The 20,726-nt window shown below is 44.0% G+C and overlaps 1 protein-coding gene across 1 annotated transcript in view; it reads right to left on the reverse strand.

Moving 5' to 3' along the window:
* Positions 1–20,726, reverse strand: part of TMC2 (transmembrane channel like 2) — a 32,417-nt gene that overhangs the window by 5,966 nt on the left and 5,725 nt on the right. Inside the window, exons 5-17 of the mRNA XM_054816844.1 lie at positions 20,591–20,681; positions 19,612–19,693; positions 19,210–19,316; positions 17,231–17,329; positions 13,279–13,421; positions 11,635–11,782; positions 11,002–11,190; positions 9,291–9,470; positions 8,296–8,448; positions 6,784–6,912; positions 4,762–4,829; positions 3,599–3,838; positions 1,811–1,936 (exon numbers count right to left, since the gene is read on the reverse strand). Of these exons, the coding sequence (XP_054672819.1) occupies positions 1,811–1,936; positions 3,599–3,838; positions 4,762–4,829; positions 6,784–6,912; positions 8,296–8,448; positions 9,291–9,470; positions 11,002–11,190; positions 11,635–11,782; positions 13,279–13,421; positions 17,231–17,329; positions 19,210–19,316; positions 19,612–19,693; positions 20,591–20,681 (1,755 nt within the window). The remainder of the gene's footprint in view (positions 1–1,810; positions 1,937–3,598; positions 3,839–4,761; positions 4,830–6,783; positions 6,913–8,295; positions 8,449–9,290; positions 9,471–11,001; positions 11,191–11,634; positions 11,783–13,278; positions 13,422–17,230; positions 17,330–19,209; positions 19,317–19,611; positions 19,694–20,590; positions 20,682–20,726) is intronic.

The raw sequence follows: 20,726 nt of genomic DNA on the forward strand, positions 1-20,726 counted from the left end.
TTTTGTGTTTTCTTGTTTTTAATCTCTTGGCAAGCTGGATGGGGATCAGCGTAAGGACTAGCTCCAGCCTGACCCTGTCTACACCACAGCAGAAGTATCAGCAGAAGCTGAAGACTTTCAGGGAGGAGGCAGAAAACTGGGGACTTGCTAAATGTGATTTCAGCTCTCGGTAGCTGAACAACTGGAAATCACAAATATCTAATATCCTCAAAGGCTGCACAGGCAATGTATCTGGGTGGGAAACGAGGATGTTTTAGGTAATGTGGACACAGGGTATCTCTCAGTTTGTGAAGAGAATTGGGGCAGAGACAAAACAGTGTCTCGAGGAGAGATGGATTGATGGGGAGGCTGTGGTGTGGGAATAGTCCAGACTGGGAAGGAGTAATAAAAGATGTCTCTTCAGCAGATAAACTGTATTTGTGCTGTTCCCTGTCCTGGCTGTCAGCGGAGGAAAGGGCAAGAGATTGTCACTGAACAAAACCTTATTTTCAAAGGTCAACTGCTCTCCCACCACCTTTTCCGGGGGGGTGCATTAAAGCCTCAGAAACCTGACCTGCAGCCCTTCTGTAAAGGTCATCCATTTGGGGTGGATTAGTTCTGTAACCTTCATCTCCTGTTTGCAGTAGCATCTGCTGGTGCTACTGTGAAGCCTGCAGGAATAGAGCTAATAACTCAATAATATGCTTGGTAGTTCTGGGGATGTAGCGTGAAACTTTTTGTCTCCTGTGTGTATCTGATCTGATTCTTCTAAGAGTAGTATCTGTCTGTATGAGTTGCAGTATCCGATCATCTTTATTGAGGTTAAAATGAGTAAGTAGTTCGAGGCAGGTAGAAGGATGACAGGTCATTTTCAGTGTAACTGGGATTTTTCTCAGGCTGTTTCTATAAGAAATTCCATAACGTGGGAACTTGCATTTGATTTAATTTAATGGCGTTATCTTCAGTGTAACCTGTTCAGAATGAAGGACCACAGTCCCCAAGAGCAGCTGTACTGGATCAGCCGAGAGGCCCATCTCCAACGTGTATGGATGCCCGAGGAAGAGTCAGAGCAGGCAAGTGTGTAGAATATGTTCCCCAAACCTCTCCCTGTCTCCCACTGTTTAGTCTGGAGTGTTGAAGGCTGCCTATAATATGTGGCCTCGGCTCTCCCACTCATTTTGATAGCTATGGAAACCTCGAGAACAATGTAAAAAATATCTCTTTTAAAAAGAAAAAAAGAGAAGTGCCGTTGGTCCTAGTGCTGCTGAAGGTGCTAGGGTTAAGTGTGGTTTCAAAGCTGAAATGATCAGACAGCACTGAAACAAATTCCAGATATGCTCTTTGGAAAAAGAAAAAAGAAAGGGGAGAGGGGGAAGGAAGGAAAAAAAAAAGCCGACACGAGAAACCAAACCAAAACCACACCTCTTCATATTTTTGGAATGTGTAATTTTTGAATGCCCTGGCTTGGCAGTGCTGTAAATACCACCAGCTGTGACAGAAATTGCTTCTCCACAAGGCACCAGGCTGAGACTGTCCATTTATTTCCTACTGGCTACTGAAAATTTTTTGTATGGAAGCTGTGACAGCTTTGATATCCATGAGGCTTCAGTCAGCAATGTGTTTCATCTACAAGGTTGTGTTTAATAGGGTCAGTAAATTAAATTTTGGGAAACTGGGTTGGGCATGGGAGTGGGGCTTGGAAATGTGTCTCTGCCCTCATCAGGGCTGTTTTCTCAGCAGAAGCTGTATGCAGATCTCACTAACATCCCAGCATTTTTTTCCCCAACCTCCTCCCCCCAGCCAGGCACATGATATTGCAAGGAAAACTTACACCATGAGCAGAATTGCAGGTATGATCAGTCCTGGATTTGCCACATAGCTGAAGATCTTGGCAACAAAAAGTGGGAAATCGAGCTCGATGGTCTCTTGAATGACTTCATACATCCTTTTCTTTCCACTGGAAAGAAAAAAGGCCAGTTAAGGAGTGTAGGTATTTCCTGGAGGGACAAAATAACCCCTATTTTAATGATGCTAAGTAGTATGTTTCCTCTCTATTTCAGTAAGCATCAGCTTGCTGTTGGCCACCAAGGATTTTGACAAAAAATTCTACTGGAATGACTTAATTTTAAATTATCTATTGGTCCATCCATTCCCCACCTGCTCCCCGTTAATTATAAGAATAATCTCTGCTAGGCCAACTTGCTCCTGGAGATAATACATTTATTTCCACATGTGACTCCTCTAGGAGTTCTGTTTACCCCTCTGAAATGTAAAAAACCCTACAGATTGTAGTAACCATATATTTCTGATCAATATCTTGTTGAATGTGGCCTTTTCATGGTAGAGATGACTTTCCATATGCAAATTCCAGCTTTCTGAAATAATGAGTCAACGTGAAGAGCTGCTAAGTAATGACAAAAATAGCAAGCTGTGATTATTGCTTAATAAGGAACTCAGTGAAAGAGTAATTTCAAACTGGATTGATAAAACAGATGAGAGTATTCTGTAGGAAAGTAGAACAAATCTGTAAAAGGCTGGATTACGTAATTGATCATCTCTCCCCAGCACCTCTGGGTCTGTGAATTCAACCCTACGAGTACTATTCCATATTTTTGGCTTCTTGTCTCCTGGGATCTTGGAGGATTCTGCTCAGGAAGATGTTGGACACTGTCCTGAGGATGAGAGTCAATAAAGACAAACTTGGCTAAATGATATCCCAACTTCATCAACTGCCTTAAGCCCAGGAGAGCTGAGCTTTCAGTTGAATTGAGAGGGTGTGCCAAGGGTCTGAATCAGGCTGAGTGGCTTTTGAAGGGTTGATTGGGAATTGAAATAGCTCTTGCACATTGCAGATTAGTCATCTCCAAATGATAGCGTCTGTGCAACAAGTTTCTTGTCAGATCTCCTGACATTGCTCGTTGACACCTGTCCTTGTTATAGAACTGAGGGAATTTTGGTCTCTTGCCTTCTCCCCGAGTCTTTTAGCTTTCTATTGTCACTCTCCATTAGCAAGTGGATAACCTAAAACAATGCATCTACAGGAACAATTTGTTCCAAGCTGGCTCCTTGCTGAGTCAGACTTGGGCCCAGGAAATGGCATTATTCAATCAAATTAGACTTTATTGGCATGTTAATCTGGTCCACTGAATGCTCTGTGCAGTGCTGATTCTGTCCTAATTAAAAAAAAAGTATTTAAAAAAAAAAGCTGCAACTCTTCAGGGTCAGACTTACCAATTTCCTGCTATTTTCCAACAAAATTCAACACATAAAATACATCTTGTGCTGTGGGAGTCCTTGGCTCTATGGAAGGTCTTAGAAGGAGGCTTTGGACCCTTGTTTTGCTCCCAAAATGTTTCTGAGAGCATTAGGGGTTCTCCCATTGCTTTTTTTTACTGGGGGCTGCACCCTGCTGTCCCACCCCTGCTGTCCTCTGGTGCTTTCATCGGCGTGCATTGCCCACAGCTGGGCACAGCCCGTTACCTCACATTGCTAAGGATTTAACCAGACAGAGAATGGAGGCATTCCACCATCTCTGCTGGAGTCTGGGCCTTCTAACTTCATGAAAATAATTCCATGTATCAGAGCAGAGAACTGGTGTTTCCGGGTGTTTTGCTAGTACCTGAACGGTCCACAGTCAAAAGAGGGAGGCAGGGACATGATGGTGTAAGCCACAGGCAGGAGGCTGAGGAACAGGATCAACAGCAAAAGTCCCATATAAAAATTATTGGACTTGGAGGCTTTGAAGACTCGCTCGTGAGGGACATTGCTACTCATGACAGCCCAGCACTGAAAATACATGGAGGTTAATAAGCGCAGCACATTTATACCCACGAGCCCTGGTGCGTAAAAGGATCCCATCCTGAAAAGGAAAGGAGAAGGACAGGTGATATTTTTTTTGACAGACTGCAAGGGGTTTTTTGTTTTCAGAAGAAGGAAAAAAAAAAAGCATTCATGTGGTGGCAAGTTTATCCACAAATAAAGACAGAGCGGACTGGCTTGTGCTACCACCGTTCTCCCAGAGGAGAAGCTGCCTGTGTCCACGTTCTGGTACAGCAATCATACATTGAGGACCAGTGAGGTCTCAGACCCCTCAGTGCTTGTAAAAAAAAAAAAAAAAAAAGATTTTTTTGTCAGTTTGTGATAAAAATTGCTTGGGGATAGCTTGGAAAATATCAGGCGAGCGTAACCAGCAGGGAGAGACCTGCCTGAGTCTGCAGAGATGTTGTAGTAGGGGAACAAGCAGAAATCGTCAATCCGTGGCAAAAGAAACCTTACTTCCAGAGGAAGTGAGGGTGCTCTGTGCTGTTGCCTATTGCTTCTCGTGCTGTCATAGCAGGGCAGAACAGCCCCGGTTTGCCCTCCCTTGGGGCAGTTTTGGGACATGCCCCTCCTGCCCGAGCTGCTCAGCTGGCTCCGTGCCCACCCTTGCATTGACACGTAAGCTCGTGGTGCCCCCAAAACCCTTTCTGATCTTCTCCCCCAGTGTGTGAACCATCTTAACACATTTTTACCACTGGAAAAAAATGACCTTATGAAAGTGAGAGTGGGGCAGGGTTTGCAAGACTGTTCTCTGCTGCAATTATGCCACTGCTACTCCTCTTGGACAAGTAAGCCGGCATTTTTAAATTTCCGCTTTTATAGTCAAGCATAGAAAGCCAAACAATCAGAGGAACCAAAACCCAAGGGTTATTCTAGCTCATTTGGAAGATTTCGAACTCCACTGACAGGTTTTCTAAATAATAATAATAATAATAAAAACAACAAAAAGAGGAAATATCTTACCAAATCATTCCCTGATTGAAGACCAAACCCAAAACGTTGCCGCTAATGTCAAACTCGGCATAGGATGGCTGCATGGGGAAAGAAAGGAGAGTTTGTTGTTGCTAGAGGTACCCGCTATTGTTTGCTGCTGGGTATAAGGATGCTTATTTAAAGCTGATACGAAGAGATTTCTGGGAGGGCTCCCGCTGTGTGCGTACTGCTTGAATGACCAGCAGCAGCACAGTGAAAGCAAAATTGGAGCTACTGTGCTGTGGGCTGCTGCTTCTCTCTTGGCTTGCTGAAAATTGGAAAGATATATGGATGTGCTTAGAGTTGCTCTGTGTTTATATCTTCTCCCTGCTAATATAAAGCCAGCTGCGAGCAAAGGAGCCATAGCATGGGACTAAGTTTTATACTCCAGCTGGTGCATCTGGCTATGCACTTACAGTTCTAACCTGGGAAAATACTGAACGTTTAAACGGTGATAATGATGAGCTGGAGGGCAAGTGATACGCCAGATATATCCATGTCGTCAGGTCTTGCAGCAGCTGGCTGCTGAAGAACAGAAACAGAGAGCAAAGGGAGAGAAACATGCGGGAATATATGACCTCATGGGTATCTGGTGGCATTTTGCACTGTACCAGCCGGTAGTTAAAGTACTACTTTATATGGAGCAACCTGTCTGATGTGGGTGCTAATGGTGGTAAGTCCAGAACAGGCTGCTCTAATCTATTGACAGTATTTGTTATTTTATAAATTATTATTCAAATAGATTTGCCTATGATGAACCTGCTGTTTCTTCTACATATATCCGCTTTTGTGCACACAAAACTCAGATGACCTTTGGCAGCTTGGACTACGTGTAAAGTTTTTCTTTTACATTTTCTTGAAAAAAATTAATTTTACTGCAATGCAGAAAACATGGTTCTAAGAAATGATGGGTGATGTGCTTATATGTTTGAGATGTCCTGTGCAGTATGTCTGTTTTTCACCTAATTTGCATGCATTTAATACTGTCAGCAGTTCACAAAGTTGAGGTCTAAGATGTTTGTCTTTTTTGATGAAAACTTGAAAGGACCCTAGTCAGAATCTTGCTTAGCTGACTGCTCACAGCTTTGAGAAGGGGTGGGTGCAAACATTGTTTTCTTTGTTCTTTTTAATCCAGTCCATTTCTGCTTCAAATCTTTAGCTAGAGGTTTATATTGGCTTCTTTTTCCCATGAAAACAGAGACAACTTCAGTGTCTGCTGTCCTCTGCCTTGAGTACTTTCTGAGAGAGAAGACTGGGTTAAACAAGAGACTTATTCACTATATGCCTTAGAAAAAACACGTATGCAATTGTGCTGGTGCCCGTGGCTACGTTGGGTTAGATAGCTGTTATCAAACCATCTTTCACTCCTTTTTCATTCCTGGGCCAGAATGAGTAAAAAAAAAAAAAAAACACAAACAAAAAAACCAACTCAAAACCAACCCCTACTTGAGCACCAATGGAGTAATACAGTGAATATGTGAATCTCCCAAAGATGTAGGAGATTGGTAATGTGGCCTTTATGAATACCAAAGAGTCCAGCGCTGTTGTGCGTTACACATGTGGGAGAAAGGAAGGAAACACTCCTTGCTCCACTGCAGCAGGAGCAACACCAGCTTCCAGCATCAATCAGAAGACGATGCTGTGAGTAAAGCATGCTACTGCCTTGCGGGGTGGCCAATGAACAGGAAGGTCTGGGGTTTTGAGAAGAGGTATAGAAGGACTCAAAGATTTGAGGTTATAATAGCTAAATGATCAGGTAAATTTTTGGTTTTTTTTAAGCTCAACTTTATGTTTTAAAGTCCTGAGGTGGGAGAGAGAACTGCATTTTTGTACGGTTCTTTCTGGGGTGAAACTAACTGATCCAGAGAAGTGATGCACAGACTACCTACACCAATTAAATTATCAGACAAGACCAGAGGACCACTGGAATAATTCAAAACCAATCTGTTTGTAGCATTTGACCAAATAGCCCTACATTACTTCTATTTTCTCAGCTATAGGACATTGACTTACAAATCCAGCCTCTAGGTCCCAGCACCAACAGTAATTCACAAATCTGACGAAGCAAGCTCGGATGAAATCTCCCACCAGGATGGTTATGTAGGTCACCAGGATATCGGACACAGTGAGCCTTACGAACTCCTGCAATTTCAAACAAGGAAAAAACATTTAGCTACTATAATTTCAGTAGCGCATTCGGGACTGTATTTTTTTATTAAGCCATTTGTCTTTATATGACAGCAACCCTCATAAAGGCATTTCATGAGCAAACTCCCTGCCTGTTTTCCAATGCTCGGTGGTGCCTAAGCTTCACCTCTGTGCTTGGGAACCAGGAACTCTGTTAGAGCCATTAGCCCTGATAGCTGCTGCCAGTGTTACTGACCGCGCTATATGTTGTGGCAGCACATAAAATGTAAGCAGAATGTTAACGCTGCACTAATGCTGGTGTAAAACATAAATACGCTGAGAGTAATTTTGATTGTGCATAGCTCTGCTATGGCTTGGTTCCATAATTTTCATGTGGACTCCTCAGGAAATTGCTCAGTTGTAAACAAGGGCTGTGAGGAAGTGTAGAGAGGGGAGATGTGCATGACAAGATGGGTAAAATTGCAGGTAGAAGTAAGACTTGTAGGATGGGGGATAGCTGGTGTCCCAAGGATTCAAAAGGAAAAACACTGACAAGAAAAGGTTTAAAAGTCTGAGGAGAAAAACCTCAAGGATTTGGAGGATGACAGCTCAGTTGCACCGAGGATCAGCCCCTTCCAAGGAGTGATGGTGGTTGGTCTTTCCCCACTTGACTGAAAACCTCTTGGCCAGTGAACACCCGTTGAGTGTACAGTAGCGCACAGCCTTGTAGCTTGGTTAAGCCCTAGCTGTCTATATCCGCCAATAAATAATTGCTTTTAGTTTTTAAGTTGTGCATAGTCTGGCTGCAGAACTTCTCAGTGAATGAAGAAAGTTGCCCAAAGTGGGAAGGTTGCAGGGTGGGTTCGAGGGGTGAAACTCTGAGGGCTTGAAGGCCACCCTGCATGTGTTTCAGGAAGGTTATTTTTGCCTAATTCTGCTGTCATCCCATGGCCTCACGATGCGTTAGTGGTTGGGATGTGTAAGGAGTTCCCTCGGGGCATGTCCTCTGGTCGGGTTTTACCCACGTGTTCCGAAGCCTTCTTGCAATGCGAATCGAAGCGCAGCAGTAGTGGAGAAGACAGGTTCCTTCAAAGGTGCAGTCATGATCTGAACCAAAAGACAATGCAGGCATGGCTGCAAACTACACGGCCTTTTGTGCTCTTCACAGAAAGGGCCGCGGAGCTGTGCATGCCCTGGGTGTGTCCAGCTGGGAATTTCACCACCATAGCTTGAGAACTGTGGCCAAGGATTTATACTGCCTTGGTGCTGCTGTGCGAGAGTCGGGAAAAGAGATGCCATTTGCAAGGAAAACTTCAAGCCTGGAAGCGCTAAAAACATCAACAACAACAACAAACCCCACCCCAAACTAGCCCAGAGACTACATAATGAATTTCTTACGATGCCAACAGTTGTCTCCCAGCAGGGTCCCCTGGGCACGTCTGCAGGATCGAGGGGAGGAGGGGTGACGGTGCTACCATTCCCCGCAGATGAGTTGTGGTGGCCAAGCAGCGTCCAGCGTGTGATGTTCTTCACCACATCCTCTTCAGCCAGCTGCAATGAAGAGACCTCCCAGCCAAAAACGTCAGGAAATGGGGAGCCCCAAAGGATGCGTTTGGTGACACCCAAGGTGTTGGGTTTCCCCCTCCTCCCTACCAGTTACCACCCATTATACAAACATTTGCTTACAACAGAGTTGTGGTGCTGGCACTGGAAAGGGAAATGGCAGAGAAACTCCTTCCCTTTGGCCAGGAGCAGGAGAGCAGCAGCACCTCCAGACTGAAAGCAGCTTGGGCCACTATGACTTTTGGGGGAGCTAGCAGCCTGCTCCCTGTGAATGGAGGAGCCAGACCTCCTGCAAGGTTAGTGTGTGCAGAGGGAGCCTTCACCCAGTCCTCCTTCCTCACTTTCTTCATCGTTTTTCAGGGCAGAGCAAACCGCCCTGATTCCTCCAACTCTTCTCAGCTTCAGACAGACTCATTTTTCTGTGGATCAGCTAGATGTTTATCCTTTCCTGCAGTTATCTGCCTGCAACACGCTACCAGGATATTATTGAAGAGGGGAGGGCAGGGGAAAAGGATTATGAACTATATCCTTGGGGTCTGCGTTAATAGAAATTGCAAATGGTGTCAGATGGAGAGAAAAATCGAATTATACTAATATGCCATGATTATAGGAGACAATTCAGGGCTGTAAAGAGAAGCTGGAGACTCTCTGGAAACCCCCTGGGCTGTGGTTCTCCCCAGAGCACTGTAGCCAGTGCTCGAGAGGATTGGGGAGGGGGGAAGTGCCTGCTGCAAAGGGGGTGATCGTCTCTGCTGGCTGCAGGGATGGGCTGCACTCGCCCTCGGCTCTGGACAATGCTAGTGAATGTGGCTTTTTGGCTCAGCTCTTACTTTTTCGTTGACGTCATCCATCAAGGCCAACAAAAACGTGTAGAGGTTCCCAAGGAAGAGGGCGAAGATCCGCCCCAGCTGCCATTTCAGCCCGATGCGGGGATGGTAATTTTCTAGTGCAGCAATGGTTTCAAACAGCGGAGGGCAAAACATGCCCAGCAAGGACATGACAATTTCAACCTGCCACATGAGGAAAACGAGATTACTGCTAACAGTAACAATGATGACTATATTAGAGCAGAGTGAGGGCTGCCAGCAACTGGTTGGAGCTTTCTGAAGGATTGATTTGTAAAGGGTAGAGAGTCAAAGCGAGCTCAGGTCCTGGCTTTGCTTAGCGTGCAGGCAGCACAGCATCAGACTTCAGGGCTGGGTTGCACAGTCGCTCTTGCGGGAACATTTTTGCTGTTATCTCAAAGGAATGAGCTCTGAAGAATTTGTTCCTTGTCAGTCCAGACTCATGAATATTTAGGTTACTCGAGTCCCTCGCAGTACTGCTTGCATCAGCTCCAAGGTTCTTATTTTAGTTTCTGAGGAAGCTCAAGGCTTGGCTTGTGTGCGTAAAGATAATTAGTCAATGCTTATGTTTATTTTCCACATTCAGCACCTTTGCTTTTGCAATAGGCAGTTACGGATTTGAATGGAAACACATCAAGGACTCAGTTTTGCAGCTCAAGAAAAGATGTCCTAGCAGTAGTTTTGTTCCTCTATGTGGTGCAAGATGCTAACTTGTACTGTGGTCAGTGAGGTCATTGGCAAGTCAGCGTTAGCTCAGGCATGACTTGCAGGCTCTATCTTTTTTTACAGCCCTACAGTGCCCATTGGCCTGCAGAGGACTGTGTCTGTACAGCCACTGGCAGGCTCTGACTCACAGGTCTCTTTTTTTTTTTTTTTTTTTTCTTTTGTGCTTTTTTTCCAGGAGAGGGAACAGCACCCAGAACAGTATATATTCAGATCTCAAGTTATCACCAGGAAAGTCTCAGACATTAAACTTTTTTTTTTTAACAGGATTGTTTTCTTTGGGAAAAGTTCACTGAAATAAAGCATTTTGTGCAAAAGTGCTGTCTTGCTAATGTTTTCTGAGGGAATTATGAAAATGCATGGCTTTGAATTTAATTTGGCTTTGATATATAAATACATGATAATATAGTGTACATTGAAATGAAGCCTTTCTATAGGTTGAAACAATTTTTTGTATGTGTGTCAAGAGCTTCAAGATTTGAACTTCTCATTCCAAAAACAGACACAGAAAAATTTTGACAACTGAAATTTTTCTGCAAGTTGTAAAATCTTATTCCCATTATTCAAGGTGGATGATAAAGATCTGAGTTTAGTTTTATGTCTGATCATGGACATTTCTAACACCCAGAGAGCTTTCTAGTACAACAGAATTTGTAAGCATTAATATGCAATTTGAGGTAGATGCTTTAAAAAAATGGTCAGTGATGTAAGTCCTGAAAGCACATTGAATTTTATGGTGATTTATTGTAAGAGTAGTTTCCCTTCTTTGCAGGAGCTGTTAATTTGCCCTAGAAACTCTCAGTGAGACCAATGTGCTTCCCAGCTAAAACAAGTACAAAGGTACTGAAGGGGACTTCTGGGCCCTGGTAGGGAATTCCTCTGCCTTGGATGCTGTCCTTAAGCTGTGGCAACGATTATGCTGATGTCCAAGGCAAATTATCACAGCAGAAAACTGGAAGCAAAGTTTGCTTACCTCATTTCTTTCATACCACCCAACATTTTGCATTTTGGAAAATGTCTGGGAGCGTTTCACCACAAAATAAATGAGGTAGCCGCTCCCACACAAGCAGCATATGATGAGGACGTTGGCCAAAACCCGCAGGAACCTCCTCAGGTGGATGTTCTCGTCCTTGTTGCTTTCTTGCTCATCCACGATAGACTCCTGAAAAAACAGGGATGCTCACAGAATTGGAGTGTGTATCTTGCAGCACTGAGCCTAAGGCAACATCGGATGGTTTTCTACCCTATGAAATGTAATCCCATGCTATTCTGGCTATATTGAATTTTGTAATTGTGTTAAGCTCAAACAAAGCTTCATATGGGCATCCTGGTTTGACTGAAAGACATCAAGTAGCAAACACCCCACAGTCCCAGGGGAATGTGGCGGGCAAATTACGCTCTGAAATAAACCAGATTTTTTTTCAGATCCTGAAAAGGTTGTTGGGGTGACTCATGGAACATGAGCTGGAGCTGCTGTGATTCAGCACCATACCCTGTTCATACGGAGAGATGCTGTACAGGTACCCAGATTTCCCCTTAAACCTCTGCCGCGGTAGGCACTAGGAGCATCCCCAGAAGCAGACAGAGAAATGCCGGTTAGGGTTACCTTGAAGCTGGTGGTGATGGATGCAAACTTGTTGTCTGCTGTCTCTGGGTTGCCAATGAGGTAGTCCCAGCTGGTGAACATTTTCCAGCTGAAAATGAAGTTGTCATCATCCCCGTCTGCTGTACTTTCGTTGGCATTGCGTGCCATCCTGTGCAAGGACATGCGCGGTGGCAAGGTCAGGGAGTGTTTCACAGAGCCACCCGTGTCCTTCGGCTTTGCAAAGTGGTGCTGGTGGTTTGGGATTGCTGGTGGATAAGGAAGGAGCGGAGTGACTGTTCTTGGGGTTTGGGTGCGACTGTCTATCATGTGCCGTGGGACTTTAGGTTTAAGGAAGACTGAACAGTCAAAAGGGGTCTTCAGGGCTTTGCAGGTCTTGTATTAAAAACAGTAATGTGGAAAAAACCTACCACAGGTGATTAAAGCAGGTTAAGGATTGCTTCTACCAGCTAGTGTGTGAAGAAAGTCTATTTATGGTGCTTCTGGGGCCTAGGGTACAGTATAAGATTATAGCTACTTTTAGTTAGTTAAATTTAGTCAGAAATCACCAGTGCCATCCAATACACCCACTGCAACAAAGTTTTAGTGAGATTTTAGTAGATGCACAATGCTGGAGCCAAAGAGCTTGCAGCAAACCATGCAGGGAGAGAAAAAGGATTATTCTTGTTAATCAGCATAGGAGCAGATATAGCTTCTGCTGTTCCCTTGCTATTATTTGATCCCTGAAATCCTTCTGTAACTCCCACTAGAGTTCCTAGCACCAGTCCCTCAAGGAAGGCGAGACAACAGATGCTGCAATTTCATGGCAAATGTACAGCAAATCCCCGTGTCCCGCTCCAGCCAGAGGCTCAAGAGGCTCTTTCTGCTGCCCAGCAATAAGGGCCTGTTTTGAGAGCTACACAAATCTGGGGGCTTATTCTTTCTTGCAAAGGAAGGATAACTTTTGCATGGTGTGGCCTCTAGAGAGAGACAGAGGGTTTTATTTTTGGCTTTGTCTCAGCAGCAAGAGGTGCCTTGGCTGCATCCTCGGTGCCCTGGGGATGCCGCGGGGGCCTCACTGGTGCCCAGGGACAGTGCACGAGGGGCACGGAGATTGGAGCCCTGCTCCAAACCTGCACTGATTGGTTTGGGGATGCATCAAAAGCAGTCTGGTAGCATTTGGCTCTTTCCTATACCCCTTGCACCATCTGTGTGACTCACATTGGCATTCAGGAATGTTTTTTTTTGCAATGAAAGGATGGGAAAAGGAGCCTTTGACATTTACTGTAAATAAAATGTTCCTTTGTGTAGAAAATCCACCTGTTTGACAGCCCTGTAGTGATGTTGGAAGAAGGATTAAAGTGATTTAGAGATGAGGAGGAGAAAGAAGAGGGCTGGAGAAGGAGGTGGGAGGGTTCAAAATAATGCACGTGAGCCCATGTCTGAGGCAGGGGACTGCCCAGGTCCACCCAGCCCACCAGAGCCGGGGTGGTGGATGCTGAGTCCGAGTGCGTGACCACAGCAGGCACGCAGCCCCCTTCACCCCATGCTCCCCGAGCCGCCCGGCCAAGGCTGGACCAAGCTGTGAGCCATGACCACGGAGGGGATCCCAGCTGCAAGACACAGCTGGGTGGATTTTGCAGAGAGGGCGATGCCAGCCGTACTTACGATCTTATTACAACCATCAGGCTGTAGCCGAATACACTGACCCCAACCATGAAATATGCCATTGGTAGCCTGTATTTTAACCAACCAATTGTCCGCTGGTTATTGTAGTAGCCGTAAAAGAGCGCCGAGTATTTGATGTAGCCCTGAAAGAAAAGCAAAAATAAACCTTTGTGTAAACTGTGCAGCTTTTCTTCTTCAGGGAAGAGGTTTCTGGTGAAAACTGAAGATTTAAAACAAGGGAAATCAACTTGGAAAAATTTTTAGTGTCTCATTCTTGGCTGTTTGCTGCCCTGTCAATTTTGAAAGCCATCCTCCTAAGAACTTATCCTCCTAAGAGCGGGAAGAAGAGGGAGAGCCTATCAGAGGATACTGGCTCAAAACTAAAATGTAGTTTTTATCCATCACTGTTTCATCCTTCCCAGAAAAACCTCCTTATTGCTCTTTGTGGCTGTAGCCCACATGCCTCTGTAAGCCAGTATCAAACACTCAGATCTTGTAGAAAAGCTGTAGCAAAGGGGCTTCCCACCATGATATGAAACTTTTTCTTTCAGCTAGGAGGCAGCTGATGCTTGGTACCCTGCAGATTTAGTTCCTTTTACTGGCTACCACCTGCAGAGCAAATATAGCTAAAGACTAAAATCAAAGCATTACTTCCCTGTGCAAAGCAGAGCTCAGACACAATATCAACTATGTTGTCTCAAGTAGATATTTTTTTTTTTTTTTTTGCTGTACAAGCTGTTGGGCATTCAACCAGTGTGCAGATCTCCTAATCTGCGTTAGCAATCTCTCCCTATTTTTCTGTCATATCTTCTCCGAGTTCATGTGTATCTTTGTGTATTGTACTTCTGTATTTTTTGCCTGTTGTCTTTCAGCTCATAAATTAAGTGTACTTAATCAGTCTGGCCATGATAGTTGAGCAAACTCCCCTCTGATCAAGCTTTTGAAAAGACCAAAATTGACACGTAACCTGAAGTGTGTAGCAGAGGCTGTGCAATGGATCTTGTTTAGAGACACTGAGTAATTTACATGGGAAGGGACCTCTGGAGGTCATCTAGTCAAGCCCCCTGCTCAAAGCAGAGCCAATTTCAAAATTAAGTGCTGTAGCTCGGGGCCATGTCCAGCTGAGTTTTGAAAATCTCCAAGGACAGAGATCCCACGACCTTTCTGGGCCTCTCTTCCAGTGTTTGACCGCTTTCATTTAATCAATTAGACTAAGCTCCTCCAAAGTGCCAGGTTTTTCGTTCCTAACTTAATACAAAACTTTGGTATCCCTGTTTGCCACATTACCCGCGTGTTTGCCTTGCACAAAGCGCAGTGCCACAGGTACGGGATGACTTTGCATGTGTCTCTGCCCGTGTTGCTGAGCCTCTCGGGGAAATGCAGTGAGCCCGTGGCTGGCACACCACAGCGCAGCTGCTTGGGGCTCTGTATAATGTGTGCTGGGGAGACGTAATGAAAAAAGCCTCATAAAATATAAAGATGATGTTCCCTGAAAGTGCTAGTGAGGTTTTTTTTCTCAGGTTGCAATCCCAAACCTTTGTCTTTTTGATTCATCAAATGGTGTGGACTGAAAAATGAGTTTCTCTGGTCGCATCATCCAGTATGTTCTTTAAACTCCATTTGTGAGACATGGTGTCTGGTGTCCAAGTGAGATTTATTCCTTTCTACTCTTCTGGAAATCCATGATGTGACCTCCTTGTTGCCAAAGCATACATTTCCCTGGCTTCTCTCTCTCTTGAAGTGTATTTTTCAGGATCACAGTATTGACTCTTCATTTTATGCCTGCTCTGAAATATGTTTCCCCATTGCACCTCTCCTGTGGAGCACGCTGGAATAAGCACCTATTCATTTTCAAAGGGCAAGCCTCTGTGAAGGGCTTAATTTGACATCATCTGGCTGCAGAGGGTATAGGTGTGTGCTGTTGCCCCATAGCTGGAGATTGCTTCTCCAGCTTGCGTGGGTGCTCCCTGGTGTCAAACAGCAAGGGAGCGGGTATGGGACGGGGACCTCTATGGCAGAGGGGTTCAGAGGATCGAGCCCTTGGTGACTGCAGGGGAAGGGAGATGTATGTACCAAGCCACCGGCAGGAGACTGGTGGATCATGGTAGCCAGCCTTTCGTGCAATGGTACGGCCTCATCTAAAAGCAAATTTCCTTACTGATATGCATAGAGTTTATTGTCCCCCAGACAAAATAAGCAGCTGCAGTTCAGCAACACTCCTGCAGGGTTGTTTTGTTTTGTTTTTTTTTCTTATTTTGGAGTTTTGTTTGGGTTTGTTTTTTTTTTTTTGTGGATGAATGAGTTTAAATGCTGTTTCTCATATTTTTACAGTGTGATGCTCAAATGAGCTTTTTATTCAGTGCAATGTTATTCAAAGTGTTGCCAATTCACCTCTGAATTTTTGATTCTGGCAAGTAAATAAAAGTGCTGGGAGAGCAAGAGCTAAAAGGATCCTCAGCAGAAATGGGTGGTGAACGAAGGTCTGGCCCTGTCAGGTTCCTGGATGCATCAGTGTTTGAAGCCTCATAAATAAATTAATTTAAATAATCTGGTTTACATTAAAGTAGTTGTTGGGGGTTTTTTTAGCTAAGGAAATTGTGATGGGGTTTATTACAGAAAGACTGGGCGCCACACTTGTATTATGTGGGCCAGCACCAACAAGCATTTAAAAAATATTTTCAGAAGTAGCAGCTTTGAAAGTCAGATCCCAAGGTATTGGCCACAGCAGAATCTCTTCACCCCCCTGCACAGATCTGTTTCTTTTTTGGGCTGTCTCCTAAAAACACTTAATCCCTTTGGCCTAAATCTTCAAAGGCAAAGAGTACCTGGCGGGGGGTGTGTGTGTCTGAGTCGAGATTGCAGCTGGAAACTCGGTCTTTCCCTTTGGGTACAAGTCCTAAATTTTGGTTCTAGCTTTAGGGTCATATAAATATTTCAGGGTAACAGGGATGGCAGGGACATGGGGAGCGATCCCCTTCCCAAGGCTATGAGTGAGTTCAGTGTTGTGGCAAGGTGGTCCCTGCCTGCGAAGGGGGTCCGCAGCTTGAACTCTCCTTCTGGGTGCCTGGGTCATTGTAGCTCTCACGTTTCACCGGCGTGCCGGCTGACTTTCTGGTTGGAAGTAAAACGGCTCTTCTGCGTACAAAATTTTTCGTGTTTTTCAGGATAAAATTCTACATCGTGAATGCGAGATGATCATGTAGATTTCTATAGATTGTTCTATGTAGATTTAAAATATGGTAGAAATTTATTTATTGGGTGTTTTTTCCTCTGAAAAAGGATCTTTTTTTTTTTGCCTGGGCTCACGAGTCAACTCTGTGAATATGTTTTAAATGAGTTGCACCAAGCTCATCACCGGGCAGTTTGCATAGTCACCTGCTTCTACTGATGCTCATAGAAAAACATAACTTTGGCTTCTTGTGCTTTGTGAATAAAAATACTGTGTAGATAAACGTACATGGGGTTCCTAAATCTGCTTTGACTTCCTTCAGTGTGGAACTGTATAACTCGACTGGCCTTAGTGAATTTTACTTTGTCCTGTTGCACCTCATTAACCCCAGACAGATACATTAGCCAGCTGTGTTGGGATGTGATATGCCCCCTTTGGAATAAAAGTGCATCTGCTTTGTTTCTGCAACACTGAGAAATATATGCATGTGTGTCTTTGTGTGTATACGCACACACGTATGACATACGCCAGCCAGCACATTTGTATATGGAAGTGGTTCAAATCCATATATATGCAGGTGCCTGCATGTGCACATGCTGTTTTGGCCAGAAATCAGTAGAGATCCACAAAGACTTCATGGCAGCAGGTGTCTTCATATTCTGGAAGAAATAAGTGCTTTGATAGTGTGTCTTGGAACAAATTTGTCCCTGTAGCACCACTAACTTCTGAAGGGTTGTAGGAGGTATTCAGCTGATCTCTTATGATTAACGCTCCTGTACTTACCTCAAAATCCCAAAGAACTGAAAAATCCATAGCTGTTGCTTGTTCAGCCCGGGGTACGGTTTTCCTCGGCATGCTCCCATATGGCATTCCCATCAGGACCTGGTGAACGTTAATAACAGTGATGCATGTATAGTGTAACACATTGTACAGGTTTTAGCAGGTTTTTTTTTTCTTAATGAGTCTCTTTTGGTTGATTTTAATATATATATTATTTCTCAATACTGGAGCAGCAGTCTAAAATATTTAATTCCACCCAGATAACCAGAGGATTTCCCTTTCCCTGGTAACATCCATTGTACAGGAACTATTTTGCCAAGGAACTGTATCTCTCAATGAACGGCTCCAGTTTAAATGTCCTTAGTTTTAGGAAGAAGTTCTTTGCTTGAACTTCATGGGTCTAATGCAATAAAGGGATTAGCTTTATCTATTTATGCAGGACTCCTCCTTTGAGAGAAGTCAAGAGCACTGGGTTGAGCTTGCGATATATTTTGTATTATATAGTCTTTAATTGACAAATGATCTCAGGGTGAGGTGAAGGGCAGTTAGGTTTGGGCAAAAAAGCATCTGAGAAAATGATGCAAAGAGCAGTTTTCATGGCACAGTCTCTCCTGATAGCACCACGCAAAGCAGGTCTTGTAGCAAGTCTAGCAGCTATTGTGGTCCGGACAGAGAACGTCAAGGGCTATGGAGAGTTAATAATATATCTACAAGTAGACTCCGACTGGTGTCCATACCGAGATATCTCATTAGCATTCATAGCCTAGAAAGGTCCTAGCATATCATCTATCACTTATTTTTTAGGGCTATCTAATTAATTTCAAAATCATTTATGATTAAATGTTTATTGCCCAGCTACTCTCCATATCGTAACAGCTCAGTAGGCAATGAGTAACAGTATGCATACTTTAAAGACGAAATCTGTTTAGTCTTCTACCATGTGCATAGTTGCTAACAAAATACATTTGTATTGTTCAGTGCTAATGGTTATGTCTCTTCATCCTGGGAGGAAACAGAGCTTTTATTTTCGATAATGTGAACAACCACATTAAGGAGAACAAAAGCACGGTCCTCAGGAGAGACTCTGTGCTGCATTTTTGCTCCATAAAAATCTGCATTGAACAGAGCAGATGCCATTGTCTGCAGATTGCACAGCCTTTAAAGACTGCACTGAGTAATTTAGCCAGATCTGTAATGGCTACATTAAAGAATTCTTGAATAAACGATCATATAAAGTTGACTATGAGATCCTTTTCCTTCTCCAAGAACAGCGAGAAATAGAAAAACTAAAAATAAAATTCTTCCTTGTGAATCATCTGAATTAGAAGTACAGAAAAGGGATATTTCCCAAACAAATGTTAGTTGAACAGCAGAAACCTGGGTTTTCCACCATCGCCTTATCCTTGTGTCTGTTAAAGCTCATGCAACTGCACGTTGTCAAAACTGGACTCGACACACCCAGTGAGGACTGCATTGCAGCTGGTGGCCCTGGTCCTTGGTAATTACGTAGGAAAAACCGATCCTACTTCACCACCTGTATTATGATTTTTGCAATGCAGAGAGGTGAAGGAAATGTTTGGGGAGGTCCCATACTGTAATGAGGATTTTCTTAATCAGTTTCAGAGCACAGTCCTTTTCTTACAGCTCTTACGTACCTGAGCTTGTACCTAAGAGGATTCCTAGATCATTTTTTTCACTTTAGTCAAAATGTCCTAAAAATAGCCTCAAGTTAGTTTTTGAGCTCCCATTTTTGCTGCTGGATGGGCAGAATCTTTGATAGCATTTTAGGTCTCCTAATTTCGATCTGACTTTTGCTCCTGTGTCAGTAACAGCCTTGTAAGTTATTCTTTGTAAATAATCACACTTATACATTTAATTTTTCTAAAGCACTGCCTGTTATAAGATACTTGTTTGTGCTATCAATCTCACGTTCGTGTTAAGCAATGGGCAAGATATTACTGAAAGGAAAATTAAGCACTTACCTCTGGAATTATAACCAGTCCAAATATTAACCCAAAAAGGACAAGATTTACTCCGTACATCCACCGCAGAAATATGAAGTAGGAAGCAACTGAGGAGCCAAAGTGACCTTGAACCAGAAGACACTTAGTGGTTAGGAGTTTAGGAGGGCTAAACTATCCTAGCGAGACCCGGACCCCTTTACCCTCAGGTCTCCCCAGCGTGTTGCCCAAGACCCTCCTGACAGTCCCCACCACTGATGGAGATGGCAAAGCCTGGAGCTGCCTGGGGTGCGTGCTCCTGGGTTGGTATCATTGCCCGGGGCGTGCGGAGACTGGGGACCAGGGAGCTGGAGAGTTGTTTGGATGAAGGCAAAGCTGTCTTACAAAATGTCTCACTGCCACTGCGCAGCAACTTCCACTTACTCTCCACTTCTTTTATCTTCATCTCCCAGGGTATGCACTGGGTTTTAAAATTGTCGAAGTCTCTCTTAAATTTCACCCATTTCTGAAACAAGACAATGTTGCTGTGAACAGAGAGGAGCGAAGAGGGAGGCTGTAGGGCTTTCTAATGTCAGGGTTTGGTAGCGCTGCTAGGAATGGGTGTAAAGTCCAAGGCAAAAACTCTGGTCTGCGTCTGATCTTTTGGACTATTTCAGAAACTACATTCAATCTAAAAGGCCCCCCACCCCCAAGTGTTTGCATTCATTATGTGAATTTTAACCTTTCCAGGCTTTTGAAAAGCTGCAGTTGTGCTACGAGTTTACCTTATTATATAAGGGTGGAAAATCCAGACCTACCCATGGATTGAAAGAATTGATGCAGAACCAACTCTATTTAAAAGAAAATTTAATTTGATAAAATACTGAGCTTTAATCCTTCGTCAGACCAGCAGCTAAACTCCCATTGATTTGATCATCTCAGGCCTGGCTCCGTTTTTCACTTCTCTGTATAATCTCCATGACAACATGCAACTTGGCTACCAACTTCAATCTTACAACACAGTCGTCATTCTCCTTGTCTCATTAACGAGGAAGATGAAATTTTACATGAGTCCATGGGACAGTGCAAGAGTTTGGCATGGCCTCTCTCCTCTTTAGGGGTACCTTGTCCCACAGTTTTGGAGGCTGCAACCAGAAGGCCATGTTTTTCTCTGCTCCTGCAAACCCTCCCTTGCTTCAGGGAAGGTCTCAACAAGATTCAGGTGGGGGGAATTTCCCCCTGTTCTTTCTGTAATCATCATAGATTTGAAGTTGGCTACTCCTTTTTTGAATGTGGGCAGGAAGTTGTATTCTGATTTCCTGGTGTTTCTTTTGCCAAATATGGGTCAATAAACCCTACCAAAAATGGGCTGAATGGATAACCAGGTACGCAGGCTTTTCCCTGACATTGTTGCAGCACTTACCTTTGCCATCATCATCTTATATGCGTACAACTTTTTGCCCTTGCCTTTTCCCAGAGCTCCTTCAAACTTCTCTACAAAAGCTTGTGCCTCCCTAATCAGAAAACAAACAAGCGCGTTATTTAAACAGCAAAGGGGT

This window comes from Grus americana, chromosome 2 (assembly GCF_028858705.1).
Source record: "Grus americana isolate bGruAme1 chromosome 2, bGruAme1.mat, whole genome shotgun sequence".
Classification (NCBI taxonomy): Eukaryota; Metazoa; Chordata; class Aves; order Gruiformes; family Gruidae; genus Grus; species Grus americana.